General features: G+C 32.4%; 8 protein-coding genes across 8 annotated transcripts, besides 4 other annotated features; 7 read left to right on the top strand and 1 right to left on the bottom strand.

The window, feature by feature from the left end:
- Positions 1-226: 226 nt before the first annotated feature.
- On the top strand, positions 227-1,453 carry TVAGG3_0074040 (RNA polymerase II transcription regulator recruiting protein; the record flags this gene model as incomplete). The annotated part of the gene is made up of 1 exon (XM_001295705.1): positions 352-1,068. The coding sequence occupies one exon, from the start codon at positions 352-354 to the stop codon at positions 1,066-1,068; it is 717 nt and encodes a 238-aa protein (XP_001295706.1).
- Positions 1,454-2,000: 547 nt separating this feature from the next.
- Positions 2,001-3,300: a mobile genetic element.
- A 1,216-nt stretch (positions 3,301-4,516) lies between these two features.
- Positions 4,517-5,137: a mobile genetic element.
- Positions 5,138-7,195: 2,058 nt separating this feature from the next.
- Positions 7,196-7,243: a mobile genetic element.
- Positions 7,244-9,112: 1,869 nt separating this feature from the next.
- Positions 9,113-10,492, top strand: TVAGG3_0074000 (alpha tubulin; the record flags this gene model as incomplete). The annotated part of the gene is made up of 1 exon (XM_001325957.2): positions 9,132-10,490. One exon carries the CDS (start codon positions 9,132-9,134, stop codon positions 10,488-10,490), a length of 1,359 nt encoding a protein of 452 aa, XP_001325992.1.
- Positions 10,493-10,532: 40 nt separating this feature from the next.
- On the bottom strand, positions 10,533-13,087 carry TVAGG3_0073990 (DNA repair/transcription protein Met18/Mms19 family; the record flags this gene model as incomplete). Its single annotated transcript, XM_001325958.1, has 1 exon — positions 10,536-13,052. One exon carries the CDS (start codon positions 13,050-13,052, stop codon positions 10,536-10,538), a length of 2,517 nt encoding a protein of 838 aa, XP_001325993.1.
- A 2,117-nt stretch (positions 13,088-15,204) lies between these two features.
- Positions 15,205-15,676: a mobile genetic element.
- Positions 15,677-16,400: 724 nt separating this feature from the next.
- TVAGG3_0073970 (ubiquitin conjugating enzyme protein) lies at positions 16,401-17,176 on the top strand (the record flags this gene model as incomplete). Its single annotated transcript, XM_001325959.1, has 1 exon — positions 16,450-17,163. One exon carries the CDS (start codon positions 16,450-16,452, stop codon positions 17,161-17,163), a length of 714 nt encoding a protein of 237 aa, XP_001325994.1.
- Positions 17,177-19,394: 2,218 nt separating this feature from the next.
- TVAGG3_0073960 (uncharacterized protein) lies at positions 19,395-20,369 on the top strand (the record flags this gene model as incomplete). Its single annotated transcript, XM_001325960.1, has 1 exon — positions 19,395-20,369. The coding sequence occupies one exon, from the start codon at positions 19,395-19,397 to the stop codon at positions 20,367-20,369; it is 975 nt and encodes a 324-aa protein (XP_001325995.1).
- A 111-nt stretch (positions 20,370-20,480) lies between these two features.
- Positions 20,481-21,043, top strand: TVAGG3_0073950 (vacuolar proton-transporting V-type ATPase complex assembly; the record flags this gene model as incomplete). The annotated part of the gene is made up of 1 exon (XM_001325961.2): positions 20,481-21,023. The coding sequence occupies one exon, from the start codon at positions 20,481-20,483 to the stop codon at positions 21,021-21,023; it is 543 nt and encodes a 180-aa protein (XP_001325996.1).
- Positions 21,044-21,534: 491 nt separating this feature from the next.
- TVAGG3_0073940 (uncharacterized protein) lies at positions 21,535-22,485 on the top strand (the record flags this gene model as incomplete). The annotated part of the gene is made up of 1 exon (XM_001325962.1): positions 21,535-22,485. The coding sequence occupies one exon, from the start codon at positions 21,535-21,537 to the stop codon at positions 22,483-22,485; it is 951 nt and encodes a 316-aa protein (XP_001325997.1).
- A 51-nt stretch (positions 22,486-22,536) lies between these two features.
- TVAGG3_0073930 (uncharacterized protein) lies at positions 22,537-27,441 on the top strand (the record flags this gene model as incomplete). Its single annotated transcript, XM_001325963.1, has 1 exon — positions 22,537-27,294. The coding sequence occupies one exon, from the start codon at positions 22,537-22,539 to the stop codon at positions 27,292-27,294; it is 4,758 nt and encodes a 1,585-aa protein (XP_001325998.1).
- Positions 27,442-27,499: the final 58 nt, after the last annotated feature.

Genomic DNA, 27,499 nt, shown 5'->3' with positions numbered 1-27,499 from the left:
TTTCAATTTGAAGAGGAACATTTTTTTCTTTTAATTGTTAAAATCACAATGAAGACATAACAATAAATAAGATATAGTTCAACCCGAATAAAGATCGTTTTTTTTTTTTGTAAAAAAAAATACTTTATGATGGTACTATATGATTATTATTCCGACTATTTGATTTCATACTACAATTTTGAATGAAATTCTATATAAAATTTCAAAATTTTGATCGTAATCTGATTGAAACTCTTCTCAAAAAATCAAAATTCTGATTAATTATATAAGAATGATGTCTCATATATGTTATCATCAATTCGATAAAATTTCATATTTCAATTTTTTTAAAACAGGACTTTTTAGTTTTTGATGGATGCCGGATTTGGCAATTCTCAAAAAACTGTTTTACACCGGCAAGTTTTTACATCATATGAAGATGCCAGACTCAAATTACTTGTTCAGCAATATGGTGAGAAAAATTGGAATTTAATTTCGTGTATGATGCCTTGTAGAACCCCACGACAGTGTAGAGAGAGATATAAAGGTCATTTATCACCGGAAATACTCAATTTACCATGGACACCACAAGAAGACAGGCTATTGATCGAGAAATACACAGTTCTTGGCCGTAAATGGTCCAAAATTGCGAAATTTTTTGTCGGAAGATCTGATTCCAACATCAAAAATCGATGGCAAATACTATTACAGTCAAATAAACAAGTTCAAGAAATATGCGAACAACAAAATTCTGCAAATGATGATGCCTTCTCAATAGATACTGATTCTGCTGACAATGCCAATGAACGAACCGCAGAAACGAGCATGGTCAGTAATCAAAATCAGGATGTATCCAATACTCAGTCAGGAAAAAGCATAATTGTTGCACAGTTTTCGACGCCAAATGAAAAACCCGATGAAGCAGAGAGTATTCATCCATTAAGTATCAATCTTCAACTTATTCAAGGAATTTGGAATTCTCCAACTGCAGAAGCGTTGCGATTAAACACTGATAGTCTGTTGGCCGATCAAGATTCACATAATTCAATTGTATCAAAATATAAGAATTATGGAGGCAAAATCTGGTAATTTCAGCCAGAAACTCCTTTTGACAATTATTGTACTACTTATATTTTCTGTTTATTATTTTGTTTTTTAAATTTCTATTGTTTGAATTGTGATTTACCAAATTTTTTCTTTTCGAGATGAATATACTATTTACTTTCTATATAAATCTCTTCAGAAAAGATGTTTCATCTCACTTTTTTGTCGACACTGATGGGTTTCTGGGGCATTCGCGTCATATCGGCATCATAACCGTTTCGATTCAATAATGAATGGTTTATGGCGTCATATTGTAGATATTCTGAGGGGGTAGAAACACAAATTACAAAACGATTATTTTTGTCAAAAATATTGTTGCAGTGTTGATTAATCGTTGAGGAAGTACGATTATTGTTTTGTGAAAAAAAGTATCTTTATATATGGTTATAAGTATGTTTTTACTATAAAAAATTTCATTGTTAATTTGAGATTCTCATATAATTTTTTGAAAAGAAATTTAAAATATATTATAATTATGTTTAGTAAAGGAAGGTATATAAAAATCTTCATAAATACCTAAAATTAAATTTTGAGGGAACTTTTCAAGGGATAATGAAAAGTAAAATATAGAAAATAATTATAGACATTTTAATTTTATGTATAATGAAATGCATAATATTAAATTTTTATAAAAATACACTTTTCATAAGTATTCAATATTTGAGAATCCGCTCCAAAAAAGAAAAGATTCTCTTATATTTGCTTATATAAAAGGGGACTCTCTATCAGAATCGAATGTATGAATTCAGCGCCTCTGATAGAGAGTTTCCTCTTATATAAGCAACTTTTTTTTCATGCGATATTGTGTATCAAAACACAAAAATCTACTATTGTGAGAAATTAAACCCTGCGAGGTACCAGTCTAGAACTGGCACTTCGCAGGGTTTAATTTCTCTTGAAAAGATATAATAATCAAATGCGCCAAAGTTTTCTAAATTTTTATTAGGAATAGGAGTTTGCAAGACACTGATTATATTTCAGTGCTTCGTAGGCTCCTATTCCAACTCTAAATGGGAGAGACTTTGCTAGAGTAAGATAACATTAATGCAAAGTTTCTCCCATTTAGAATTGGAATTGAAGGGTGAGAGGCATATAGTATGCTTATACACCTCTCACCCTTCAATTCACTATACAAAGCTCAAAAACTTGTGTGCAATGGCATCTCATTGCACACAGGTTTTTGAACTGATTCTAAGGAATTGATAGCTATGATGTACTGATTATGAATCAGTACGCCATCGCCATCAATTCCTTCTCTTAAAGCTGGAAACTTTGTCTGAATAGTTTAACATTCAGACAAAGTTTCCCGCTTTCAGGGAGGGTATTGGAGGGTGGGAAGCATATAGATAAACTATACACCTCTCACCCTTCAGTTCCTTATACGAAGTTCGAAAACTTTGGTGCAATCATCAACGATTGCACCAAAGTTTTCGAACTTTCTATTAGGAATATGAGCCCACAAGGCACTGATTATGTATCAGTGCCTGGTAGGCTTCCATTCCCTCTCTGAAGCTGGGAAATTTTGTCCGAATAATTTAACATTCAGACAAAGTTTCCCGCTTTCAGGGAGGGTATTGGAGGGTGGGAAGCATATAGATAAACTATACACCTCTCACCCTTCAGTTCCTTATACGAAGTTCGAAAACTTTGGTGCAATCATCAACGATTGCACCAAAGTTTTCGAACTTTCTATTAGGAATATGAGCCCACAAGGCACTGATTATGTATCAGTGCCTGGTAGGCTTCCATTCCCTCTCTGAAGCTGGGAAATTTTGTCCGAATAATTTAACATTCAGACAAAATTTCCCAGCTTCAGAGAAGGAATTGGAGGGTGAGAGGCATATAGGCATACTATATACCTCTCACCCTTCAATTCCCTCTGGAAAGTTCGAAAGCTCGGTCGCAATCAGATGCAATTGCGACCGAGTTTTCGAAGTTTGTATTAGGAATAGGGACCTACAAAGCACTGATTATATATCAGTGCTTCGTAGGCTCCTATTCCAACTCTAAATGGGAGAAACTTTGTTTGAATAAGATAACATTCAAACAAAGTTTCTCCCATTTAGAATTGGAATTGAAGGGCGGGAGGTACATAGATAGACTATGTATCTCTCACCCTTCAATTCTCTCAGTAAAGTTCGAAACTTTGGTGCAATCGTTCAAGATTGCACCAAAGTTTTTTTCGTTTAATTGAAGGAATTGCTCCATATGATGTACACACATACAATGTATGCATCATAAGGAGCAATTCCTTCCAGATAGCTGGTAAACTTTCCCATTTATCTGGCTTAAACTAAAGTCTGTGGGGAACTAACATGTAAACGGTTTTCCACAGTCTTTAATTTCTCAAGACAAGTGCCAATCATTGCTCTCAATGATTCATAATTGCGAGTAAGATTTGTCATCCATCAAGAGAAATTAAACCCTGCGAAGTGCCAGTTCTAGACTGGTACCTCGCAGGGTTTAATTTCTCACAATAGTAGATTTTTGTGTTTTGATACACAATATCGCATGAAAAAAAAGTTGCTTATATAAGAGGAAACTCTCTATCAGAGGCGCTGAATTCATACATTCGATTCTGATAGAGAGTCCCCTTTTATATAAGCAAATATAAGAGAATCTTTTCTTTTTTGGAGCGGATTCTCAAATATTGAATACTTATGAAAAGTGTATTTTTATAAAAATTTAAAAATAGATTTAAAATTAGATAATAAACGAGATATTTAAATTTATTTTTGAATACTTTTTTTATATGAGATTCTCAAATGTTATAACAAAAGTCTATTTTCTTCTAAATTGTAATATCATAATCAAATTATATTTACAAATATAAATAATTCGATTTTATTTTCTTTACTCTTTAAATTTTTTTGAAAGAATTGTGATGCTTTCTCTATGATAAAATTGAGAAGTTTACACATAATCACTCTTGATCAAGTAAATGGATATTGATAAAACTAACTATAATTTATAAATCTCTCACATTACAGGAATCTGTATCTATAATATTACCTTTAAAAATTGAACACGGGAAGAGTTTAGTGTTCATCAAAATATTTTTGACACTTTACATCTGACGCGACCCTATTTGAATTCTATCTTCATGACGCCGTAAACCTTTCAAAATTGAATGAAAACGGTTGTGACGCCAATATGACGCCGATTATACCCAAGCCCACACTGATTTACCTCTTTAAGATTAAGAAATAAGAAGCTATAAACATCTCTTCTGGGTATCATCAAATTCATAGATAGATAGTGTAGAATGTATTAAACCAGAATAGGCGTTTTATAAATAATGTTATAACTTAGTAATGCGGCCATTCATTAATAAACCAGAGGCAATATCGGATTTAACATTTTTTTTTATGTGTTTGCAGCGTTCGAGTAAAAAATCTAAACGTAAATGTCAGAAAGATTTTAAGACGTTAAGGGTGCACACGAGAGGATCATGTAAACTTCAGAATTTAGAACCTTATTTTTAGGCATTATCTTGGCTACCTATTTAGGCTCGAAAAGCAAAAAATATCAAAAAATACAACTTGACTCCATTATGACCCTTTCATGGAGGTAGTTTTTATCCTCTAGTATTTTCCCTTTGAATCTCTTTACAATTCGAAATCAAATTCAAAACTCAGTAGAAGAAAGGAAGAATCGACTTACTACGGTTGTAATACGAATAAATACATATATTTAATTATTTTTATTTACATAATAATTGTTTGAAGCTCATATTCCATCAAATTTTTAAATAAAAACATTAAAATGTTGAAAATGTTCATATATTTTAATAGGGTTTTGGCACTTTATTGAGGAATTACTACATACATAGTCGAACTGAACTTGATATTTTGAAATTTAAATTATTTATCAAAATTAAAATTTAACTTGAAATTTATAATTATTTAGTCATATTTTGCATAATTCTAAGTAGATTTTGTAAAAAATCAAGAAAGAAAAATTTTAACGTGCTTTATTTTTTCTTTTTTATAATAATACATATTATTATATAATTAACATATTCATAATGTTTCACCCTTTCAAAAATATAATCTAGAGGTAGGGCAACGATAGAAAATTTTTGGAAAAAAAGTTCGGAGATCTTAAACGTATCATATTCCCTGCATAGTTTGGTATCTTCCGCCATGCGTTGTGCCAAACATATTGACACTTTCCAATAATTAATTTATGGTATGAGTCACAGAGTTAGATTATAAAAAGAAAGTAAATAATTGCAATTAGAAATCATATATGTCGGAAATCAAATGTTGATGAGCAGAAACCTTTTACTCATCATAAAAGAGATAAATCACTAAAGATTTGTATACATTAAAATTTGATATTTGGTGCTCGAAAACTGTCTGATGGGACTCCTCCAAAATGAACCAATCTATCGCTGAGGACCAAATTAGATGATGTGGATGGTGTATTCTCTAATTCTAACTTAGGAAGAATGGGAACAAAACGAATGACGACAACAACATGTCAAACATAGATTAAATATCTATGAATCAATAAAGTATACGTGCATTGAAGGTGATAACGATCACTTGAGGCTTATAACTCTTTGACTAAATTATGCAATAATTAAATATAATCATTTTTATATTTTTATACTGATAGTAATTAATATACTATCCTGCTTAATAAATGGTATGATCAAATTTGTTTGAAAATTTAATTATGTATATGAAACTATGTCTTCTATATAAAAATCAAAATTTTCGGACGAACCTAGATTGAACCTTTATGAAAATCTATCATTTTTGTTAATTGAGTTAATATGAATCTTTTACATATGTATATATAGCATTGATAGCTTATATAATCATGGTTTATTCCATATTAACATATTTTTTCAGTTAAATTTGTTAATAATATCATGTAACAAATTAATTCAAGATTAGAATGTCTACAAAATGCTAACAAATAAGAACAAAATACGATTTCTCGACTTAAATTTTAATATGGAGTAGTTTTTCGTTTAAATCTAATTAAAAATGAATAAAAACTTATCTTGTACTATTTTCATTCAAAGATTTTAATAATGTAAATCATGCATTTTCATAATTCAGTACAGTTCTTTTTAGAATTAAAGTTGATGAGGATGATATTTGTGATTTAAAATAATTTGTTAATGTTCACCTTTTATTCATCACCTTGTGGTATGCCCTAAAGCAATAGCATTATCAATTCTGCTGAATTGATCAACTCAAAATTCCAAAAAAAATTCAAAATTTCAAAAATGAAATTAAACAATTTGAATTTTCACATGAAAAAATCAATTTCGAAAAAAATTTGGAAAATCAAAGTATTTGATAATTAGTCAAATAATCAATTTACATCGTTTTTACTCATAAAAAACAACTAATTTTTGATTTTGATATCATATTTGATAAATACTCATTCCAGAGTTGACGTAATGTATTAATTATTGTTAGAGATATTGCTTTCGCAGCAAAATTCTTATTTCATGAAAGAAAAAAAAAATGATTTTATTCCAACAAAAACAAGTAAACAGATGAATGGAAACGTACTATATTTTCATAAATGTAGTAATCAGCGTGTCAGCTTTTGTTTATCATGTTCGAGTCAAAATGTATTAACTTGTAATAAGAAATATTCGAAGATTATATGAAGTATTGAGCATTCTTTGTAGAAATATTTGTAATTCATTACTAACATATATAATAAAGTTGTTTTTTTTTCCTTATTGCAATAATTTTGTCTGATTTTAATAACTTTTCATGTATACGAGTTGTGTGAATATGCATCATAATATGCGTAAATATACTTATTTGCGACGAATAATGTGGTTGCATAATGGAGGTGCTAAATTTTGATTTTTAATATGGGGCTTTGGTATGTATAATCATGTTCTTATCTCAACGTAGGAGTATTGGTGCAATATGATTAAAATTTACGAGGTTGATCTTAAATTGAATAATTCTGGAGTATAAATCACAATGCAGCTAATTCTATGTTAAAGATAGATACAGATTGTAGTAATCAATTAGGGAGTACAAATTCATTCTTTCATTTCTGTCGTATTGAGCAGAAAGGAAGAGATCATAACCCTAGGAAAAAAAGCCCAAATTTGTCACTTTTCATAGTACGTTAAACTCAATTCGCTCGGCGAATGCCGAGCACACGTACTCATCATTCAACATAATATTCTCATTCTTTGGTTATTATAGTGCCAGACAACACAAGATTTCAAAGAATTACTTGAGTTTTCAATTAATCTTAATCCGATTTTAGATTTATCGAGAACTCCATCATCACAATCACATACTTCAGTGCGGTAACTACAATTATCCATATACAGAAGGAAGTTCTTTTTCGAACAACTCATTTGGAGTCTGTTTTGGAAAGAACTTCTTTCTGTCCGACTTAATTTCATAGTTCCTGATCAACCAAAAGACAGAAACCACACACTATCTACTTAGGAAAGGAGTTCTTTCTAAATCTTCCTTAAATTGAGATTTTACGAGAGATAACCCTTCTATTGCACTTAAAAATGAACATTTTGATATCTTTAGTATCACACATGGTCATATATAGTATTTCATCTACATGAATACATTCATCTTTCGAAGTCTCTCATTAAATGGGAGGCTTCGAAAGATGAATCGTTTTATTCATACAACTTTAAATCTCGAACACATTTAGAGAGTGAGTATATCATTTTATTCTTGTTTTGAGTTTATTCTGATTCAAAATTGCAGTGAAAACAGAAGTTCACACATCATATCTGAATGTGAGCTCATCTATACTTATACGATCTCAATACCTCCACTCTAAGCATAAGAGGTGAAGTTATATAAAAATTATCAGATGCGTTGAAGTCTCAAAAGTATTGCCTGAATGCTTGTTTCATATTTGTCCAAGTAGTTTCAATGAATAAATGTATTGTTTTTTATAATTTCGATTTATTTTTAGAAAATATTCAATATAACCTTTATTGTGTTATTTACATCTCATAAATTCTCTGTCTAAATCATATAAAAGCGCGTTTTACCCCTATGAATTAAGAAATTCATTCAATATTCATGGTATATTTATTAAATTTATACGATTTACTAATAATCAATATTATATCCTCATAAATAGCAATATATTTTAGTAATCTATGATAATCATATACAATATTTGAAATCAAATTTTCATTAGTTTAGGTTCCTTGTTAATAGTAAACTATTATATTTATTACTAATAATAAAATCTATGTGTCGTATTGAAATTCAATAAAATTACTTATTCGGTCCAAAAAAACAAATTAGATAAAATTTTTCTTTTTTTATGTAATTTTTGTTTTTCATTTTTCTCAAGATCCTAAGTTATGTTCTAACTTTTGACATCATATCCTATCATGCTAGGCTATATATTATAGCATATCCAAAAGGCAAGGAAATCTATCAGAGAAGCTTTTTTGACCTATCGTTGCCCTACCTCTTATAATCTTCCTCCTCTCAAATAAACGTACATACGGGTGGCCTCTTTTTTCAAAAAATTAAAATTTGAAATTTTGGGCTCAAATATTAGAGATTTTTTCAACCTTCAACGATATATGTTGTCTATATCAGACCTCCTTTCTTTTTGATACTTAACATTGTTCCTAAATCTTAGCCGTTAAGGCTGTTCTGAAAATATTTTTTTTTCGAAAAAATTCGAAAAAAATTCTTAAAATTCAAAAATCCCTTAATTCCTGAGGATTTTGGAAAAAAGTTTTTACATGAACATGTGTATATTATATGAAGTATATTGATAAGGTAAAAATCAAATTTTATTGCATATTCATCGAGAAAATAAACTAACTAATCCCTCAAAATTGAGAGAGTAATCCTCCTCCTCTCAAATAAACGTACATACGGGTGCACCCTTAAAGTTTTGTGAGCACTTCCGATATCAAATCCGGAAATCGTGTACTTATATTTTGGTAATATATTACTACATGATTGAATTAGTAAACTGAAAACGGATTTGCCCGTTTTTTAAATAAAAACACTCAGAAAATATTGAAATGATTCTCAAATCACTCTTCATCAATGCGTGAAGTTATTTCTATCCACGTTGGACAGGCTGGTGTTCAGATTGGTAACGGCTGCTGGGAACTCTACTGCTTAGAACACGGTATCCAGCCAGATGGCCAACTTCCATCAGATAAGACAATTGGTGTCGAAGATGATGCTTTCAACACATTCTTCTCCGAGACAGGTGCCGGCAAGCACGTTCCACGTGCTGTTTTCGTCGATCTTGAACCAACAGTTATCGATGAAGTCCGTACAGGCACATACCGCCAACTCTTCCACCCAGAGCAGCTTATCTCCGGCAAGGAAGATGCTGCTAACAACTACGCTCGTGGCCACTACACAGTTGGTAAGGAAATCATCGATCTCACACTCGACCGCATCCGTAAGCTTGCTGATCAGTGCACAGGTCTTCAGGGCTTCCTTATCTTCCACTCCTTCGGTGGTGGCACAGGCGCTGGCTTCGGCTCCCTCCTTCTCGAGCGTCTTTCTGTCGACTACGGCAAGAAGTCCAAGCTCGAATTCACAGTCTACCCATCTCCACAGGTTTCCACAGCCATCGTCGAGCCATACAACTCCATTCTCGCTACACACTCCATGATCGATCACTCCGACTGCGCTTTCATGGTCGATAACGAAGCTCTCTACGATCTCTGCCGCCGTGCCCTCGATATCGAGCGCCCAACATACACCAACCTCAACCGTCTCATCGGCCAGGTTGTTTCCTCCCTCACAGCCTCCCTCAGATTCGATGGTGCCCTCAACGTCGACTTCACAGAGTTCCAGACAAACCTTGTCCCATACGCTCGTATCCACTTCCCAATCTGCTCCTATGCACCAGTCATTTCTGCAGAGAAGGCCTACCACGAGCAGCTCTCTGTTGCCGAAATCACAAACTCACTCTTCGAGCCAGCCAACATGATGGTTAAGTGCGACCCACGCCACGGCAAGTACATGGCTTGCACACTCCTTTACCGTGGTGATGTCGTTCCAAAGGATGTCTCCGCTGCTGTCGCTACAATCAAGACAAAGCGCACAATCCAGTTCGTCGACTGGTGCCCAACAGGCTTCAAGATGGGTATCAACTACCAGCCACCAACAGTCGTTCCAGGTGGCGACCTCGCAAAGGTCCAGCGCGCTGTCTGCATGCTCGCTAACACAACAGCCATCGCCGAAGCTTGGTCTCGCCTCGACCACAAGTTTGACCTCATGTACGCTAAGCGTGCTTTCGTCCACTGGTACGTCGGTGAGGGTATGGAAGAAGCTGAATTCCCAGAAGCTCGTGAAGATCTTGCCCTCCTCGAGAAGGACTACGACGAAGTCGCTGCTGAATCAGTCGAAGGTGGCGATGAGGAAGAAGATGGTGGTGAAATGTAAGAAAAAAAAATTTTTTTTTAAAAATAATTCTTTTATTATAATTCTCTATTCAATCTTACTCCAGTCAACTCTTGCTAATGCAGCAGCGTTTCTTACTTCACGTTTGTTGTCATCGAGAGCCACGTTTAGAGTCTTCATTACTAATCTCTTGTGAGGTACGCAGGCGTCAGTTGGCAACTGAGCTGTCATTGCGCGCAACACTTTGCATGCGTCCAATCTCTCGTAGTTGTCACCATTTTTCACTACATCGCAAACAGCTACGACCAATGTTGACATTGTGGATATCATTGCAATCTGATCTCTCTTGTTCAGAGACATTAGAGCGAAGATCGTCAAATCCAAGCCACCCTTTGTATCATTTTCTATGAAAGAAGGCAGCAAAAGAATGAATTCGCTTAGAACAGACAAAAAGAAATCAGGAGGACACAACAAACATAGTTTGCAGAGTATCTTTGGCTTATCGAACAGATTCCTGTAGAATGGCTTCCATAGATACGTCTTGTACTCGTCGTTGTACATAAATCTTTCATTCAGCAGGTCAAACTTGTTGAAGACAGCTCCTGTAGCGCCGTCAAAGAAGTTCTCCATTTCTAAAAGAATTGGAATGTCTTCTGCGCAGAATTCGGATGTGATCTCGTTCCTGAAGCACAGACTGGCCGCAGGAGGGTGGAAGCCCTCGAAGTAATTAGATGTCTTAGCGCCGTATGCAAATTTCGCCAAGTCAGATGTCAAATTAGGGCGGGAGGGAACTTCACTCGGAAAAGCGGCGAAAAGAAGGAGATCCGAAATCCGAGTGTACTTAATCATAGCGTCCAGAAGGAATCCACGAGGAGAGCGGATGGCAACGCTCAAAACGGCGTCCTTGTGCGGATTCTGGAGAGCGTTAAGAGCGGAAAGGATGGAGTCGCAGGTCTCGGAGGGGATTTCGTGCAATGGAAGAATGCACTTTAATAGTTCCTTTACAAAACCGCCTTTTGCAATGGCCGGAAGAAGGAATCTGGCGAAAAACGGAGAAACAGACAATCTGGAGGCAAATGCAACAACTTCTGATATCGTGGAGAATGGCTTATCATCACCAATGATTTCTGTATTGTTTTCGGAAATTGCGGAAACTAATTTTGATACTAGCTCGTTATTTAGCTGCTGTTCGTACTGAATTTGGCGATCTGCGAGAGAACAAAGCAGCTGGGCGGAGAATGATTGAACTTTGGCGTATTTGAGTGCAAGCTTTACGACTTCATCGTTATCAGGGAAATTTGATTTGTTTGAAATCTCTCTTAGAACGACGAGGGCAGAGACAATGCAGTTCTGTGAATATTCACCAGATGAGAGAACTACAATTGCCACTTTAAATATGCCCTTTATGTCTTCCATCTCTTTTTCAACGACGTGAGTGAATTTGAGGAACTCTACGACACTGGCGAGGATGGCCTGGATCCTGGCTTCGTCCTTCTTGGCCAGACTCTCCTCCGCTGTGGCGCTGAGTGGAACTAATGCGATCGGAGAGAAATTTAGAACTGTATCAAGAGACCAAGCAACAATTGAGTACGCCCTGATGGTGGATGACTCTGTACTGTTGATGATGGTCGGAATCCAGTTCTGCATCGCGCTCTGCAACAGCATTTGATGGGAATCTTTCGAAATTTCAACGAAATGGACAAGAGCCTTGACAGCAGAGTCAACAACTTCTTGGGTAGCATCGGTGGAGCCGTTAGCAAAGTAGTCGCTGAGGGATTTCGCAAAAGAAACAACAATATTTCCGACGGATTGCTCTGGAGCCTCGCGAATCAGCAAGTCCGGAAGACTCTGGTAGACAGCGGATCGAGTGTCGGCTAAGGCGTTTGATAGTTTCGTAGAGACAAGCTCGCAGAGATCTTCTGTGTATTCTGGAAGAAGAGAGAGAGTCGTGTTGAGGTCATGTGAAAGCTCTGGACGTGCAGTGATGGGGTAGAAGACAGAAACAACGTCATAGAGCTGAGCACGCATTTGTTCATTGATATCAGGAAGAATTCGCTTAGAAAAGATCGGAAAGAGCTTAAATATGTAGTCAAGACACTTTGGATCTTGCTCGTATCCACAGAATTTGCGGAATCTGTCGATTATTTCTTGTGTAGGAGCAATTTTGAGTGCTGGATTGTTAACAAGCATTTCAAGTAAGGAATAAGCTTCTAAGCGATGTTTAAGAAGATTTGAGCGTAAATCTACTGTGATGAGGGTTTCGAAAATTGTTGTGATGTATTCTTCGCTTGCATACTGGAAGTTTTGCTTTACTATCTTGCAAGCAGTGAAAAGTGTTGCTGAATCTGTGAGTTTTGCTGTAGCCATTTCAAGAATTGCAACTTTGACTGATTTAATATCAAAATTGTTGTTAATAAACTCAAGTGCAATGATGGAAGCTGTTCTAAGCTGTCTATCGTTGTCTGTGGCGAAAGGTAAAATTTCTCCAATAACATTTTGAAGCTTTTCATCGTTATCTATGCCGAGGATGAGATCGCCAAGTATTTTCTGACGTTCAGATTCATTATCGAGATTCAAAGATATGTTCTTCAGCAAAGATTTCATCTGACCTAAAAAAAATGAACAGCTTAATTTGGTCACTTTGTGATTTGGAAACAACTTTATGTATGATATCAAAATAATATTGCTTTTCATTGAAAATTCTACAATTTCAAAATTTCGATCAATAAAAATCATAAATTTCTATTTGTTTTATCCAGGTTAATTAAACTCTCTATGCATTTATTCTCATTCAAATTTAATTGAGAATTTGTTTTCCCAAAACTTTCAAAATACATGAACTACTTTATGCGGTGTTATCTCGTTAATCAAGCATTAATACATCGGAGATATCCGAGAGTGATTGAAGTATTCTTTATGCCCAATTATACTATGCATAGTATTTCCATTTTTATATGAACCAGAGTTGATATAAATGAAAATTAAAATAGACATCATACATATTTAAAAAGAACATATCTCACAACCATAATTTTTCAAACAAAATTACGCATTATGAAAGAAATTGCATATCCTAAAATTTAATAATTTGTTGAGAAACTTTGAGTAATGCATCTCGCGAATTATTGCAATAAATATACAATCCTATTGATAGATATTTTAGATACTAACTTGTATGAAAATCTACATTTTAGCTTTCGAGAAAAAGTCATTTTACTAATCAAAACTCTTATTACTACAATCATAAAGTAACACAAAACATCAAAAAAATTAATCAGTAAGATATCAGTTATTTATACTGATCCATATACAAGCTCAAATCATTTGATTCAGTTTTCACTCTGTAAGTTAATTCTCCGAAATAAAGACAAGAGCAAAATACTAACCAAGGATATTCATTATGACTTCATTAATTATATTCGATTTTAAGTAGATTATTCATAAATATTAACTATTTACAAATGAATTGCTACAATTGGCTTTAGTGTATTATTTGAATTTACTTATCAAAGAAGTTGCGAATGCAATCATGGAATAAAGCCTTATAATTATTCTCCTTTATAAATTTTACTATACATTATCATTGATTTAAATATACGTACTCTGTTTTATCTTTCACTAGAGTCTACGGACACCAGTATCATTAAATTTTTATACTTTTCAAAAAAAAAATCATATGTCAGAAATGTGCATGTTTTTTAAACGTAAAATCATAAGGATTAGAAAATATTACAATTATAAATCAAGTTTATAATTCCAAAATTTTTCGAAATTTCAAATATTGAGGAGAAATTTGGATTTCCATCCTTTATTTTTAATTTTTTCAATTTTTTTTTGAAATTAAACATAGGGAATTAAGCCAAATCATAGTGATATTCATGAATGCACACATGAGTTTGAGTTTACAATTTCATATTTATTTCTTTTATCCTATCAATTGATGATATTAGGATTAAACATCTTGTCTCGAAAGCATGTTTGAAATAGACTTATGCATAAGAATATTTTTATATGTAAAAAGTATCAAAATATTATATACTTTTGGATAAAATTTTCCTTTTTTTAGAAGTTTCTGAAAATACAACACAGGCAAGCGAAAAGTACTCTTATTTAACTAGTAGATTTGATATAGTAAGTTCTCAGAACGGCATTAAATTATAGGGCTATCTTGGGGTCGGCGTCACATCGGCGTCATAACCGTTTTCATTCAATTTTGAATGGTTTATGGCGTCATATGAAGAAAATTCTGAGGACCTTGCGTCACAATTTACAAAACGATTAATTTTGTCAAAAATAATGGAGCTTGGTGTCTACAGGGCAAAATATTTATTCTATTTCAAAATGATCGTTTCCAAAAATAATCGACTTAAAATGTTGTTCCTGCTTTTGAATCTACACTAGTCAAGAAGTAAAAATTCATAAATTCCGAAATTTAATTCACGATGTTATTAAAGTCTTATATATACCGTAGTTACAAGCAATTCTTACTTAGTACAATCTGAAGCTTTTCATGGTCGTATCCAAAAAAATCATTTTGGCAATTATATACCGAAATCCTTACGGATAAATTACAACAACGATATTGATGTTTATCGTTTACCCATTTATAATTTATCAGAATTACTAATCGAAATTTAACAAGAATATATTGAAAATTTTAAATAGCAGTGAATTTGACAAAATTGTGCTCATTTATTCATCCTTACATATCTTAGGAATATTTACTATCCAATTACGTCTAGAGAGCTAAGACACTAAAGTTTCTCGCTGTTTGCGAAGGAATTGTTGGCTATGATGTACTGACTATGAATCAGTACATCATAGCCAACAATTCTTTATATTTGGTTCAAAAACTTGGGTGCAATCAGTTCTGATTGCACCCAAGTTTTCGAACTTTGTATAGGGAATTGAAGGGTAAGAGGTATATATTATAAATATATGCCTCTTACCCTTCCATTCCCTCTCTGACAGCGAGAAACTTTGTCTGAATGTTAAACTATTCAGACAAAGTTTCTCGCTGTTTGCGAAGGAATTGTTGGCTATGATGTACTGATTCATAGTCAGTACATCATAGCCAACAATTCTTTATATTTGGTTCAAAAACTTGGGTGCAATCAGTTCTGATTGCACCCAAGTTTTCGAACTTTGTATAGGGAATTGAAGGGTAAGAGGTATATATTATAAATATATGCCTCTTACCCTTCCATTCCATCTTTGACAACGGCAAATTAAACTCACATTTAGTTTTTTTCATAATTAATCAAAAATATTTAATGAGTTTATTGTACTCATGCTATATTCACGAATGTAAATAATGTTATCATTATCAATTCTTAACAATTTTCGTATTTTTATAAGTTTATATTTTTATTTGTAATTGTTACTTAAAAAATGATCCAATATGATTTTATGAATGTATTTTACCATGTTTAAGGGTAAGATTTTCAAAAATATTGGAAAAAAATTTGGCATAATATTGGTGTTCGAGGATAATACCAAAATTGGTAAGTAATTAATATGTTTGAACAAAGTTGGTGCATGCGTATCGTTTTGAGTTTAGCTTGTCGATCTTGGTAATGAGAAATCTTGAGGTCAAAAACGAATGTTGGAGTTTTGAAAATCTGGAATAATAGGCATATTGTAAGATGCCTTCCGCATGACCTCCTAAAATATGAGACCCTTACAAAAGGATAGGCACAAGTTTTAAGAGGTACAAATAATTTTTGACACTTTACATATGACGCAAGGTCCTCAGAATTTTGGCCTTATGACGCCGTAAACTTCTCAATATTGAAGGAAAACGGTTAAAACGCCGATGTGACGCAAACACCTTATATTTCCTAAATTATAATTCACAAAACAGTGACGTGTAAGAATAATTTACTTGTCACCATGGTCCGAAAACTCCAACATAATGAAATCTGTACAAAATTACGAATTCTAGAAAATTACAACTTTTCAAACTGGAAAAAAATTTTTGAATAAGGTAGGCAAATTTTTTATGACTGAAGAAGAAGAAGTAATCTACGTAGAATATGAGGAAGAAGATAGTTCTTCATCAAGTGTTGAACTCGATTTTGGCCCAACAACTGTCTCTGTAGGCCCGAGAGTTGTCTCAGACGAAGAAATTCAGAAAATGGCAATGAACCAACTCAAAAAAGATTACCAAGTTAATATGAATTCCGCTACTGACGATAGAATTGTACGCGACTATTATACAATATCCAGGAGAAAACCAAGCGAACTTGGATTTTCAGTAAAGCCATATATGAATGATATTAGAACTTGGGAAGTTCATTTGTTCGGTTTCGATAAGAAAGACCCAATTTATGCTGATATTCAAAAATATAAGAAACAAACAGGAAAAGATTATATCGAATTAAGGGTTTCATTTCCACCTGATTATCCGAACAGACCACCATTCTTACGTGTTATTTCTCCTCGTTGCGTTTCTCATGGCGGAAGAGTAACTCTCGGTGGCGCAATTTGCGTATCTGCTCTCACTTTGACAAATCAAAATGGCTGGAGCCCAATTTACGACTTTGAGTCCTTGTTCATGAACATTATCGCAGAAATGCTTAACTGCGAACCACCTCTTAGAATTGACTTTAATAACGACACTCCTTACTCTACTCGTGAGGCTATCGACTCATTCATGCGACTCACATCTGACCATGGATGGAAAGCTCCGCAATTTAATTGGCAACCTAAATAATTTTTTTTTTAAATTATTTTTCTTCTTCTTTTTTTTTCTAATCGAAAATATTTGACTATAGGATTTCCTAGTTAAAACATGTTAGATGATTTACAATCAATTAATTTTTTTTTCTTTTATAGACCTGTAATAAAAATAGTTGTATTATGATCCCTAGTGATGCAATTGAAACGTCATTATCACGAACAAAGTACAGTGTATAACTGTAAATATTATAATATTGATCCAACATTCTCATATTCATTATAAGATACAGGATATTTTAGATTTTTGAAGTCTCTCGAAATTGATAGTACCCCGAAAATTCGAAGTCAAGGAAAAGGAGGTTTTTGTTTGTAGTAGATAATAATATAACAAAGGTAGTCCCACGAAGAATCTAAACGACAGATTTCCAAATAAATAAGATAAATAGAATCAGTAGGCTCCAAATATGAATGATATGATCTTAATTTGAAAAGTTACTAAAAGAATAAAAAGATTTGTGAATTACGTTTTAATTTCCATAATTTTTATCAATTAATTATCACGTTATGATTTACATATCAAATTTAATTTAAAATATAAGTAAATATCAATATTCATTATTTGTATTTCAAATTTAAGTATAATTAGAGCTTTTGAATAAAACCATAATATTCCCAGCTTACATGATTATAGTTTATTATGTAATATCCGGTTTATCAGGGAAATAATAGATTTGAATTCTTACTTTTGAGGATTTGACAGAAAATAGTATAATGATAATGGATCACTACAGAACTATTTTATATTCAATAAACCATTTTGCGTAAATGGTGGTTCTTATCATCTATCAAATTTCGTAAGAAGTCTCTTAAAAATCTTAGAGTTCTTCAAGAAACGATCATGTTCAAGATACATGTCGAGATGCTTTAATAAAATTAATCATAAATCGAAGCAAAACATCACATTTGTTAATAATTTCAAGTAATATATAAAATTCAAGATTATAATGTCTACTGAATGCTAACAAAAACGAACAAAATCTCATCTCTCGACGAGAACATTAATATGATGCAGTTTTTTGTTTAGATCTAATATAAAAATGAATAAAAACTTTACTTTTACACTTTTCATTCAAGTATTTTACTAATATAGATCATGCTTTATCAATGCTTAGTACTATTCTTTTTAGAATAAAGGATAATAAGAAAGATATTTGTGATTTAAAATAATTTTTTAAAATTCACCTTTAACTCATCACTCTGTGAGATGTAAAAAGCATTCGCATTACTCATTCTGCTTAATTGATCAACTCAAAATTCCAAAAAAATTTCAAAAAATCAAAAATGAAAATCAAAAATTTGATTTTTGTCTTGAAAAAATCAATTTTCAAAAAAATTTGGAAAATCAAAGTATTGTATAATTAATCAAATCATCAAATGGAATCGTTTTTATTCATAAAAAACATCTAATTTTTGATTTGGAAATCATATTTATTAAAAACTCATTCTATAGTTGATGCAATGTCATGATTGCTGTTGAAAATATTATTTCCATAACAAAATTCTTATTTTAAGATAGTAAAATAATAAAGTTTTTATTTCAACAACAACAAGTAAATAGATGAATGGAAACGTACTACATTCGCATAAATGTAGTAACTATCGTCGATATTTGAGTTATGACTATTCCAATCAAAATGTATAAAATTGAAATCAAAAATATCAAACAATTATATTCGGTACTGTGCACTCATTATAGAGGTCATCGTAATTTATATGTAATTTATATCTAAAAGCCGACTTTTTTTTTCTTATTGCAATAATTTTCTCAAATTTTAGTAACTTTTTCTATGTTCAAGTTATTTGAATATGTATCATAAGCGACGTAAGAACTCAAAATTACGAGGAATTCTGTCGTTGCATTTTCGAGATGCAAAATTTCGATTTTTAATATGGGGATTTGGCAGGTGCAATCTTGATGTTATCTCCATGTAGAAGTACTGTTGCAATATAATTAAAATTAACGAAGTTGATTTTAAATTGCATAATGCTGGAGAATAATTGACAATACAACTAAGTATACTATATAAGATAGTTGCTAATTGGAGTAAGAAATTAGGCTCCACCAATCATTTCTTTCATCTCTGCCATAACGAGCAGAAAAGAAGCGAACAGTAACCCTAGGAAAAAAGAAGAAGGGTGTCACTTTTCGTGGGACTACCTTTAATATAACATCTTGAAATAAAATAATTCTGACGATTTTTTATTATGTCAAAACGAAATCGTAGTAAACTTTCTCGAAAGCTTTCAGTTGATCCTCGAGATCCCAATCAAAAGCGATACTCTGTAAATCAAGAACTTGAACAGCTCAACCAAAATTTATCCCAAAAAATCGAAACTGTCGAACGACAAATTCTTCTCCTTCAAAAAGAAACGCAAAGAATCGAAAAAAGTAAGAAATCACAAATTGAAGAACTTCAAAACCCAGATGAACTAATTAAACAGCTTAATTCACAAATAAACGCAGAAAAGAAAGTTATTGAACAGAACGAACAAAAGCAAAAAGAAATTAAACAACAAATGTTAAGTTTAGATAAAGACCTTTCATCCCTTAGCCAAAAGAGAGATCAGCTTTATCAAGATTTTATCGTTTTAGATAAAGCGAAGAAAGACATTAAAGAGGCAGAACAGAAGTTGCAAAGCCAGAAGAATGAACAAGAGCTTATTTTAGAAAAACTTATGGTTTTAAAGAACGATTTACACATTTTAGAAGGTTTAGAACAAAAGACAGAAGCAGAATCAATTAACAAAGAAGTACAGCAACTAAAATCAGAGCAAGAACAATTTCAGCGAGAGATTACTAATATTAACTCTGAAATAGAAAAAATACAAAATAATAATCAAGTTTTTATTGACATTTATAACAAATGGAAGAATAAGCTATCAAACATACCAAAACCAGACGATTCACTTGAGATTTTAGTAAACCAATACAAAACTCAATCAAAATCACGAGATTACGCTAAAAAACATAATCTGGAACATCTTCAAGAGATCATTGTGAATAACCAGAATCTACAACAGACTATATTTAAGGAAAAGAAAGCAAACATGAAACGAATGAAACAGATTCAACAAGTTAAGATTGAAATGAAAGCACAGACATCTAAAATGCACGAAAAACTTTTAAAGGAAGAGCAAAAAACGATCAATCAGATTCAATACATTTTAAGTGATGAATAACGAGTGATATTAATTAGAATATGTTTTAGATATGCTGAATTTAACGATCTTTACTCTGATTTTGATGATGATTTGTCAAAAAATAATTTTAACATCCAGGTTTTGATCGGAATGCTTCTCAGCGCCGGTGATAAAATCGACAAAGGATCTGAATCTTACCTTTACCCACACCAGAAGACAGTACAGAATGCCATTGCCCTCATCTTCATCATTACCATCCCAGTTCTTTTGTTCGCTAAGCCAATTGTCGAAATTGTCTGCCACAAAGGAAAAGCACACGGCGGAGTCATGGAAATCTTCGTTATGAACCTCATCGATGTCATTGAGTTCTGCCTTTCAATGCTTTCACACACGGCTTCTTACCTTCGTCTCTGGGCTCTTTCCCTCGCTCACTCTCAGTTGTCTCACGTTTTGTACGAGCAGATCTTCATTTTGACACTCAAGCAGTACAATCCAGCTCTTTTCTTCTGCGGCTGGGCTGCTTTTGCTGTCGGAACAGTCGTAATTTTGCTTGGTATGGAGTGTTTCTCTTCCCTCCTTCACGCAATTCGTCTCATGTGGGTCGAGTTTTCTTCAAAGTTCTACACAGGTCAGGGATACGAGTTCAAGCCACTCTCTTTCAAGACTGCTGCTTACAAAGTTGGATGCAAATAAATTAGTTCCTATTTTTATTATTATTTTTATAAAATAGTATTTTCTATTACCTTCATCACGAAATCAACATAAAAACTGTTTAATAATCTCACTGTTTTAAAATTTCAGATTTTCCAATAATGATGAATGGACAAATGCAGTGTAGTAATAGCATTTATGCTTTGATATTTTTTTTGTCGTCAAAGATTTCACAGAAATTTTTTATAACAGATACGATTTTACGTATAATCCACATATCCTCTAGCATTATAGATTTAGAAGTTAGATGATACAGAAAATGAAATATGAACGAAAAATTTCCTTATAATTTCTATATAAATGTTAAATAAATAAAGCAAATGAAATACGTTCTATTGTTGGTGGAGGAAAGTGTAAAACGACTTTTGCCTCAATTCAAAAATTTTATATTTTTCAATAAAAATTTAACATAATATTAATATGTAAGTCATTTGCATCTTTTTTTTAAAAATATTTTTGAAAGAAAAATTTAAAAAAAGAATAAATTTTTTAAATGCTCTCCTTCCTTCTCGCCTATGCCTTCTATCCAGAGTTTGTTGCATGGGTTGGTGGAAGCACAAGAGTAGGATTTGCTGGGGACTACTGTTGCCATCATAATGTTATAATATTTTATAATCCGGAAGAATTTATTTTAAATTACGATAGATACCGGCATGCATGTCATTATACTATTCCAAAGATGATGGTTAATCCAGGAGAGTTAACCATCAGTCACCCCACCGGAAGAGTATTAAGATGGATGGTGATGCAAACACCATTAAATTGCAATACCTATGATTATTTCCAGATCAATGGAAACTCTGAAAATTCAATTTTTTTTGATCCTATGAGAGTTGAAAAAGGTAAACGTCATTGCATGTTCTTTGGTTCTAATTCTAATCATAATTTCACAATATACAAGAGTAATTCATTAACAGGAAGAGTGTTTGCCGAGAATCTTAACATTCCAAATTCATTAGTCGAAATCACAGAGAATATTACGACAATCAGTGACTGGAACAATCTTTTCCTTTACTACGATAAGCATGATTCTGGTACACAATCAATTGTTGGTGTTCAAAGTTTCAACAAGACTAGCAATGAGCCAGTTTACAGCAAATTCTACCGAACATACGTAAATTTGATCGAAGTCAAAAAGATTCCATTAGAGTATACTGCGAAGTTTGGCTACAACTCATTAGAACTTGATAATGAAACATACACATGCATCCTATTCCCAGATGGAAATCAAGTATTTGCAACATTCATTAACACTCAGGACATCTTCTATAGCAATGGTCAGAAGCTGAATGAATTCCTTGTCATCAACAAAAATACATATATTAGCCTGAAACCGAACAGTCCAGCTCTTCTTGAGTTTTATGTTATAGAAACTAACAATGAATGCCAAACAGTTGATGCAATGATCAATGCTGCAGACAAGCAAGCAATTTTCGATTCATAAAATCTCGGAATTAACAGAAAACATTGTCTCATTTTAGCATCGAAATACGAGATGGACTACACTTTATACAGCAGTTCAGACATGAATCGAAAGAATGTTGTCTATATCAAAGATATCAATCTAAATTCTCAAGAACACAATCTTCAGGAAGAAAGATTATATAACATTTCGAAAACAAAATTTTCATTAGTTGTTTTAAACAATATTGACAACACAGGAAGGTTCGGGATTTACAGTTGCAAATTTTCATCATCTTTAGTTACAACAGAAGGATTAACAACAGGATTATTCTTCGGAAGTATTGAGCACTCAATTTCACCAAATATCCAAGTGAAGAATCTCCACATTGTCAACTTCAATAAACACTCTTTGAACATTTCTAACACGGAAGATACAATAATTGACTTCCCCACTAAGGAAGGATTCAAATCTACAATTATCATCTTCAACAAACAATATTTTATAAATCAAAATGAAGTTTATGATATTCAACGGCCATTGTTAGTTCGATCTTTATCTGGATATCACACATTGTATTTCAAGTTGATTCTAGTTGAACTAGGTTGCAAGAATTCATATATCATCAATGGTAATGGTACATCATATTTTGTAAATCTTCAGCAGACAGAAGGCTTGATTTGCATGCACTTCGTTTCATACTCCGATTCTCGTATAACTGTTTTCAATCCGAAAGATGTTGAATTCATCAAATACGGAAATAATTACATGATCGAAAATTCAAATTCGATTGAACGAGGTGTCACACTTCGGATCAATAACACTCAGCGGATCAATTCATTAGCTGGAGTTGCAAGCATCGAAGCTAAAGAAATAAATCCAGAAGAATTCTCAAAGGGAATATTTAACAAACAATATGATATTTTAATTTTCCCGAAGACAACAATATATGAATCAAAAGAAGGGCTGAATCAAATTGACATTCAAAAAGATGAACTTGTAATTCTATCATCAGACTGCGAATATAATCAAAACATGATTATTAACTTCAAATCAACAAATTCACTTAAAGAGATCAACATCAATTTAGAACAAAAGATAAGAAATAAAAAATTTGTTTACATTCAAACAACAGCTGAGAAATGTATAATAAGTTATTATTACTCAAAATTTAATAATGACTGTTATGCTTTCAACATGGTGATTGATAAAATTAATCAACAGTATTTCATAATTGCAGAACCATACAAAAGATATTGCATAACAATGATTTCAACAAATGAAACAGATATGATATTTTATTCAGAAGATCAATTTACGAAAATTAATTCAATTAGAGAATATGAAAAGCAAAAATTTAAATACATCGAATTCATATCAAACAACGAGACTTATATCATGATCAAAGAGACATCTATCATTGGAAATGAATATATATCAAACTCTGACAATATTTACTCAGAGGGCAAACAACTTCATGAAATCAGTGACAAATATTACATAGCACAACCAGGATTTAATATTATCTCATTGAATAAGGCGAAAATTATCTATCCAAAAGTAAATGGATTCAGAGATTTTGTTGCATTCGACAATCCATCAAATATTTATTTTAGTAAAAGTCAGGAAAGAGGTATCATTTCAGAATTAGATGAAACTTTAGATGTTGAAACTCAAGAATCATCAATTAAATTTTATTTATTAATTCTCCCAGAAGGTGATTATTCATATGACTTCTGCTTCAAACCTATTTATAATCAAGTGTACTGGAACACATCAAATATTGAATCAAATAAGAAACATATTTTGGTTTTGTTTGGAGATCTTGATTATAATAATAAGAAAGTCATCCGAACACCAGAATTTCCGAATGATGAAACATTTAATGTATATGAATCATATGTATTCGGCTTCAATAAAGCAGTGATTACTGACACATTGAAAACATTTAGAACAAACCGTCTCATAGTTGAGTATATTTCGTCTTCAACAAAAAGAGAAGGAATTGTTGGAATCTATGATATTGGTTTTATCTCATCAAACTATCGATCTTATGACACTATCCTATCTCTTGAGAAAACCCATCAATTTGATGGATTTATCGATCCAGTCAAAGTATCAACACTATCAGAGTTTATTTATGGTCCTAATTTGTACCGAGAATCGAAATTTAAGACACTTGTAATCACTTATGAACATGATGACAATTTCAATCATTTGCTTTACTTCAATGATGAAAAAAGTCTCATGAAATGTGATCATTCCCCAATATCGAAACTGATTTATTTCCATAAAACATTTGTCATCAAATCATCTTTTGATTATTACAATGATGTAATCTATCATCTTAAGGTTGACAAGGATTGTGACACAGTTGATTTTCTTTTCAATCAATATGGAAATCATTTCACAGTTGATCCTCTCCACTTTAATCCGAATAAGAAGCATTGTATTGCTACACTAACAAAAGAGAAAACAACAATAACATTAATGAAACATGATTATTCAGATTCAAGCTACAGCATGTTTTTCTCAGAATCATTCAACATGGATGAATCGTTTGAGATTAGTGAAACAAACCATAAAAATAAGTTTTATTCAATGATAAAAATTATTATAAAGGGAGACTGCAATTTCCCATATTGCGGAGTTATATTCGATGAAAAATCAAGCTCATTGGAGCCAAAAATATATCATGTCGATGGATTCAATCATCTGTTTGAAGAGAAATCTCTTGTGCGACAGTTGCTTGTTTCACAATTAGGATATAATTCATTTAATCTTCAGAATTATGAAGCTACAACAATCAGAGTTGCCAAATCAGATAAATTCAATACATTTGTTATCTTTCATTCAATTCAATACATCAATGAATCATCAAGAAAAATCATTTCTACCAGTGTTATGAATCCTGATATTATCTCTGTTTTCACCAACAATTACAACATTGAGTTCACAGTTTATCATTTAGCTAAAGATTGTATTATAAAATACAATGTGAATTATTTCAATGATTTATATATCACAAACACAGATACAAAGGAAAATAGTAAATATTGCATCATCCATTTAGGAACAAGTGAAATGACAACAGTTTTTTTCAAAGATACAAAAACATCTAATTCGAATTCGTTTTCATATTATGATTCATTTTCTATGGATTCGACACCAATAATTATCGAAGATGGGTTTACATCACTAAAAGCCAGGAAATCTTTAATTATTGAATATAGAACCGGTGAAGGCAATCCATATGGGCATGTAGGTATTTTGCACACAACTCCACGATATATTTTTGATAAATTTGAATATCCAGGAAAAGTCATAGAAACCGGAACGAACCAAAACACAAACTCTGACAACTCAAACGATAGACTTCTTTTCATTTCGGCGAAATTTGGAAGAAATACAGTAAAAGTTTCAAAACATGATGTGACAACAGTTATTACTCCTATCTCATTTGGTAAAAACGTGCTTGTTGCTTTCTTGAATATCAATGAATTCGTTTTCCCAGGAATGAGTGACATCAAGGAGATTATTATATCACCAGGATCATTCAAAATTAGGAGCAAACAAGAGAGCGGAATTCTCGAATTCGTTGTCTTTGCTCTTGAAAATGAAGAATCAACATTAGATTTCATAATTAACCAGGATACGAAACAGTATCTCATCGATGTTGGATACAAATATTTCATCTCAAGCCACTTGATTGTTTTTATTGGATCAGAAAATTATAGCATTACATCATTTATCTCCTCTCCAATCGCTAACAACGAAAACTTCCAGATAGAAATCTACATGTCATATACAATGAATGATGAACCAGAAGTAATCAGAGAATCAAAGTCGTTACATAACATCCAATTTGCAGTTTTTAGAATTATTTCAAATGATGTTTATAAGAACTCATTAATTGGAATATCAAGTATCTCCACACAAAGACAAATAAGTCAGTCTCACATAAGTGGTAATTTCTATATTTCCACATATCCACACATATTCAAGAATGCAACATCGCTTTCATTAAACGTTTCACTCCGACCAGAGATTTTAAATCCCAGAGTTTCAATAGTTAGCGAGATGAGCACAGTCAAGATCGGTCCAAATACACTGATCACATTCGATTCGGCAATAAGCAAAGATTATTTCATCACAGCAGCTTCTAATGGAATCAAGATCAATTTGACAGAGAAGAAGGCACAAGCAATTATTACAAAGAAAGAAACAGAGATTAGTGTCGAAATCATCAAGAATGACTCCATCAGCAGGATTCCTATGAATATCTTCAAACTCGACTACCTCCAAGACAAATGTAACGGAATGGTTATATCTGGTGGATCAGAAGACATCACTTTCTGCAGCAAAAGCACCAGCCAATCCATGAAGTGCACAGATGTTATCTCGAAGGAGAACAAAACTTGTATCTTCAAGTCATTCAGTTCTAAATACTCAAAGTCAGATATCAAATCTAATAAAATTAACTTCGTCGAAATTTTCACACCAGATGGGACACCAATCAAGAGATCCATGGAAGATTCAAATCTTTCAATCAACTCATACTTTGTTTCTGTTATCAATCCACCAGAAGACATCGACCAACAAGATTTCTTCTTCTCTGCTAATATGAAGAACCAAAACAACGAAATCGAATCTCCATATCGCATTGAGAACGATGAAATATACGAATTCGATGGCAAATCCAATTCTGGCGCTATTGCCGGGGGGACACTATTTTCAATATTCATTATTTTTGTTATTGTTACAATAGTTGTTATTTATATACAAAAAAAGAGAGACCAAGTTGAAAGTGATGATTATAGCAATGATATTTCAGATGCTTCAGTTCTCTAATCAATCTTATCATAAAATTTTCTTTATCTATTTGCACTGTGTTTAGTTTAAACCATGTTACTATTTAAATACTATTAAACTATATCTTTTCTTGAAATTTCTAAAATTTAATGTTCACTAGAGATTCAATATGTAAAGGCAACTCCGATTTAAACAAATTCATTTTAATGAGCCTCAAATAGATACTATTGATGAAATGTTAAAT

This window comes from Trichomonas vaginalis, chromosome IV, assembly GCF_026262505.1.
Source record: "Trichomonas vaginalis G3 chromosome IV, whole genome shotgun sequence".
NCBI lineage: Eukaryota > Parabasalia > Trichomonadida > Trichomonadidae > Trichomonas > Trichomonas vaginalis.
The sequence above is the reverse complement of the archived record's forward strand: the minus strand, read 5'-3'. Positions and strand labels throughout refer to the sequence as shown.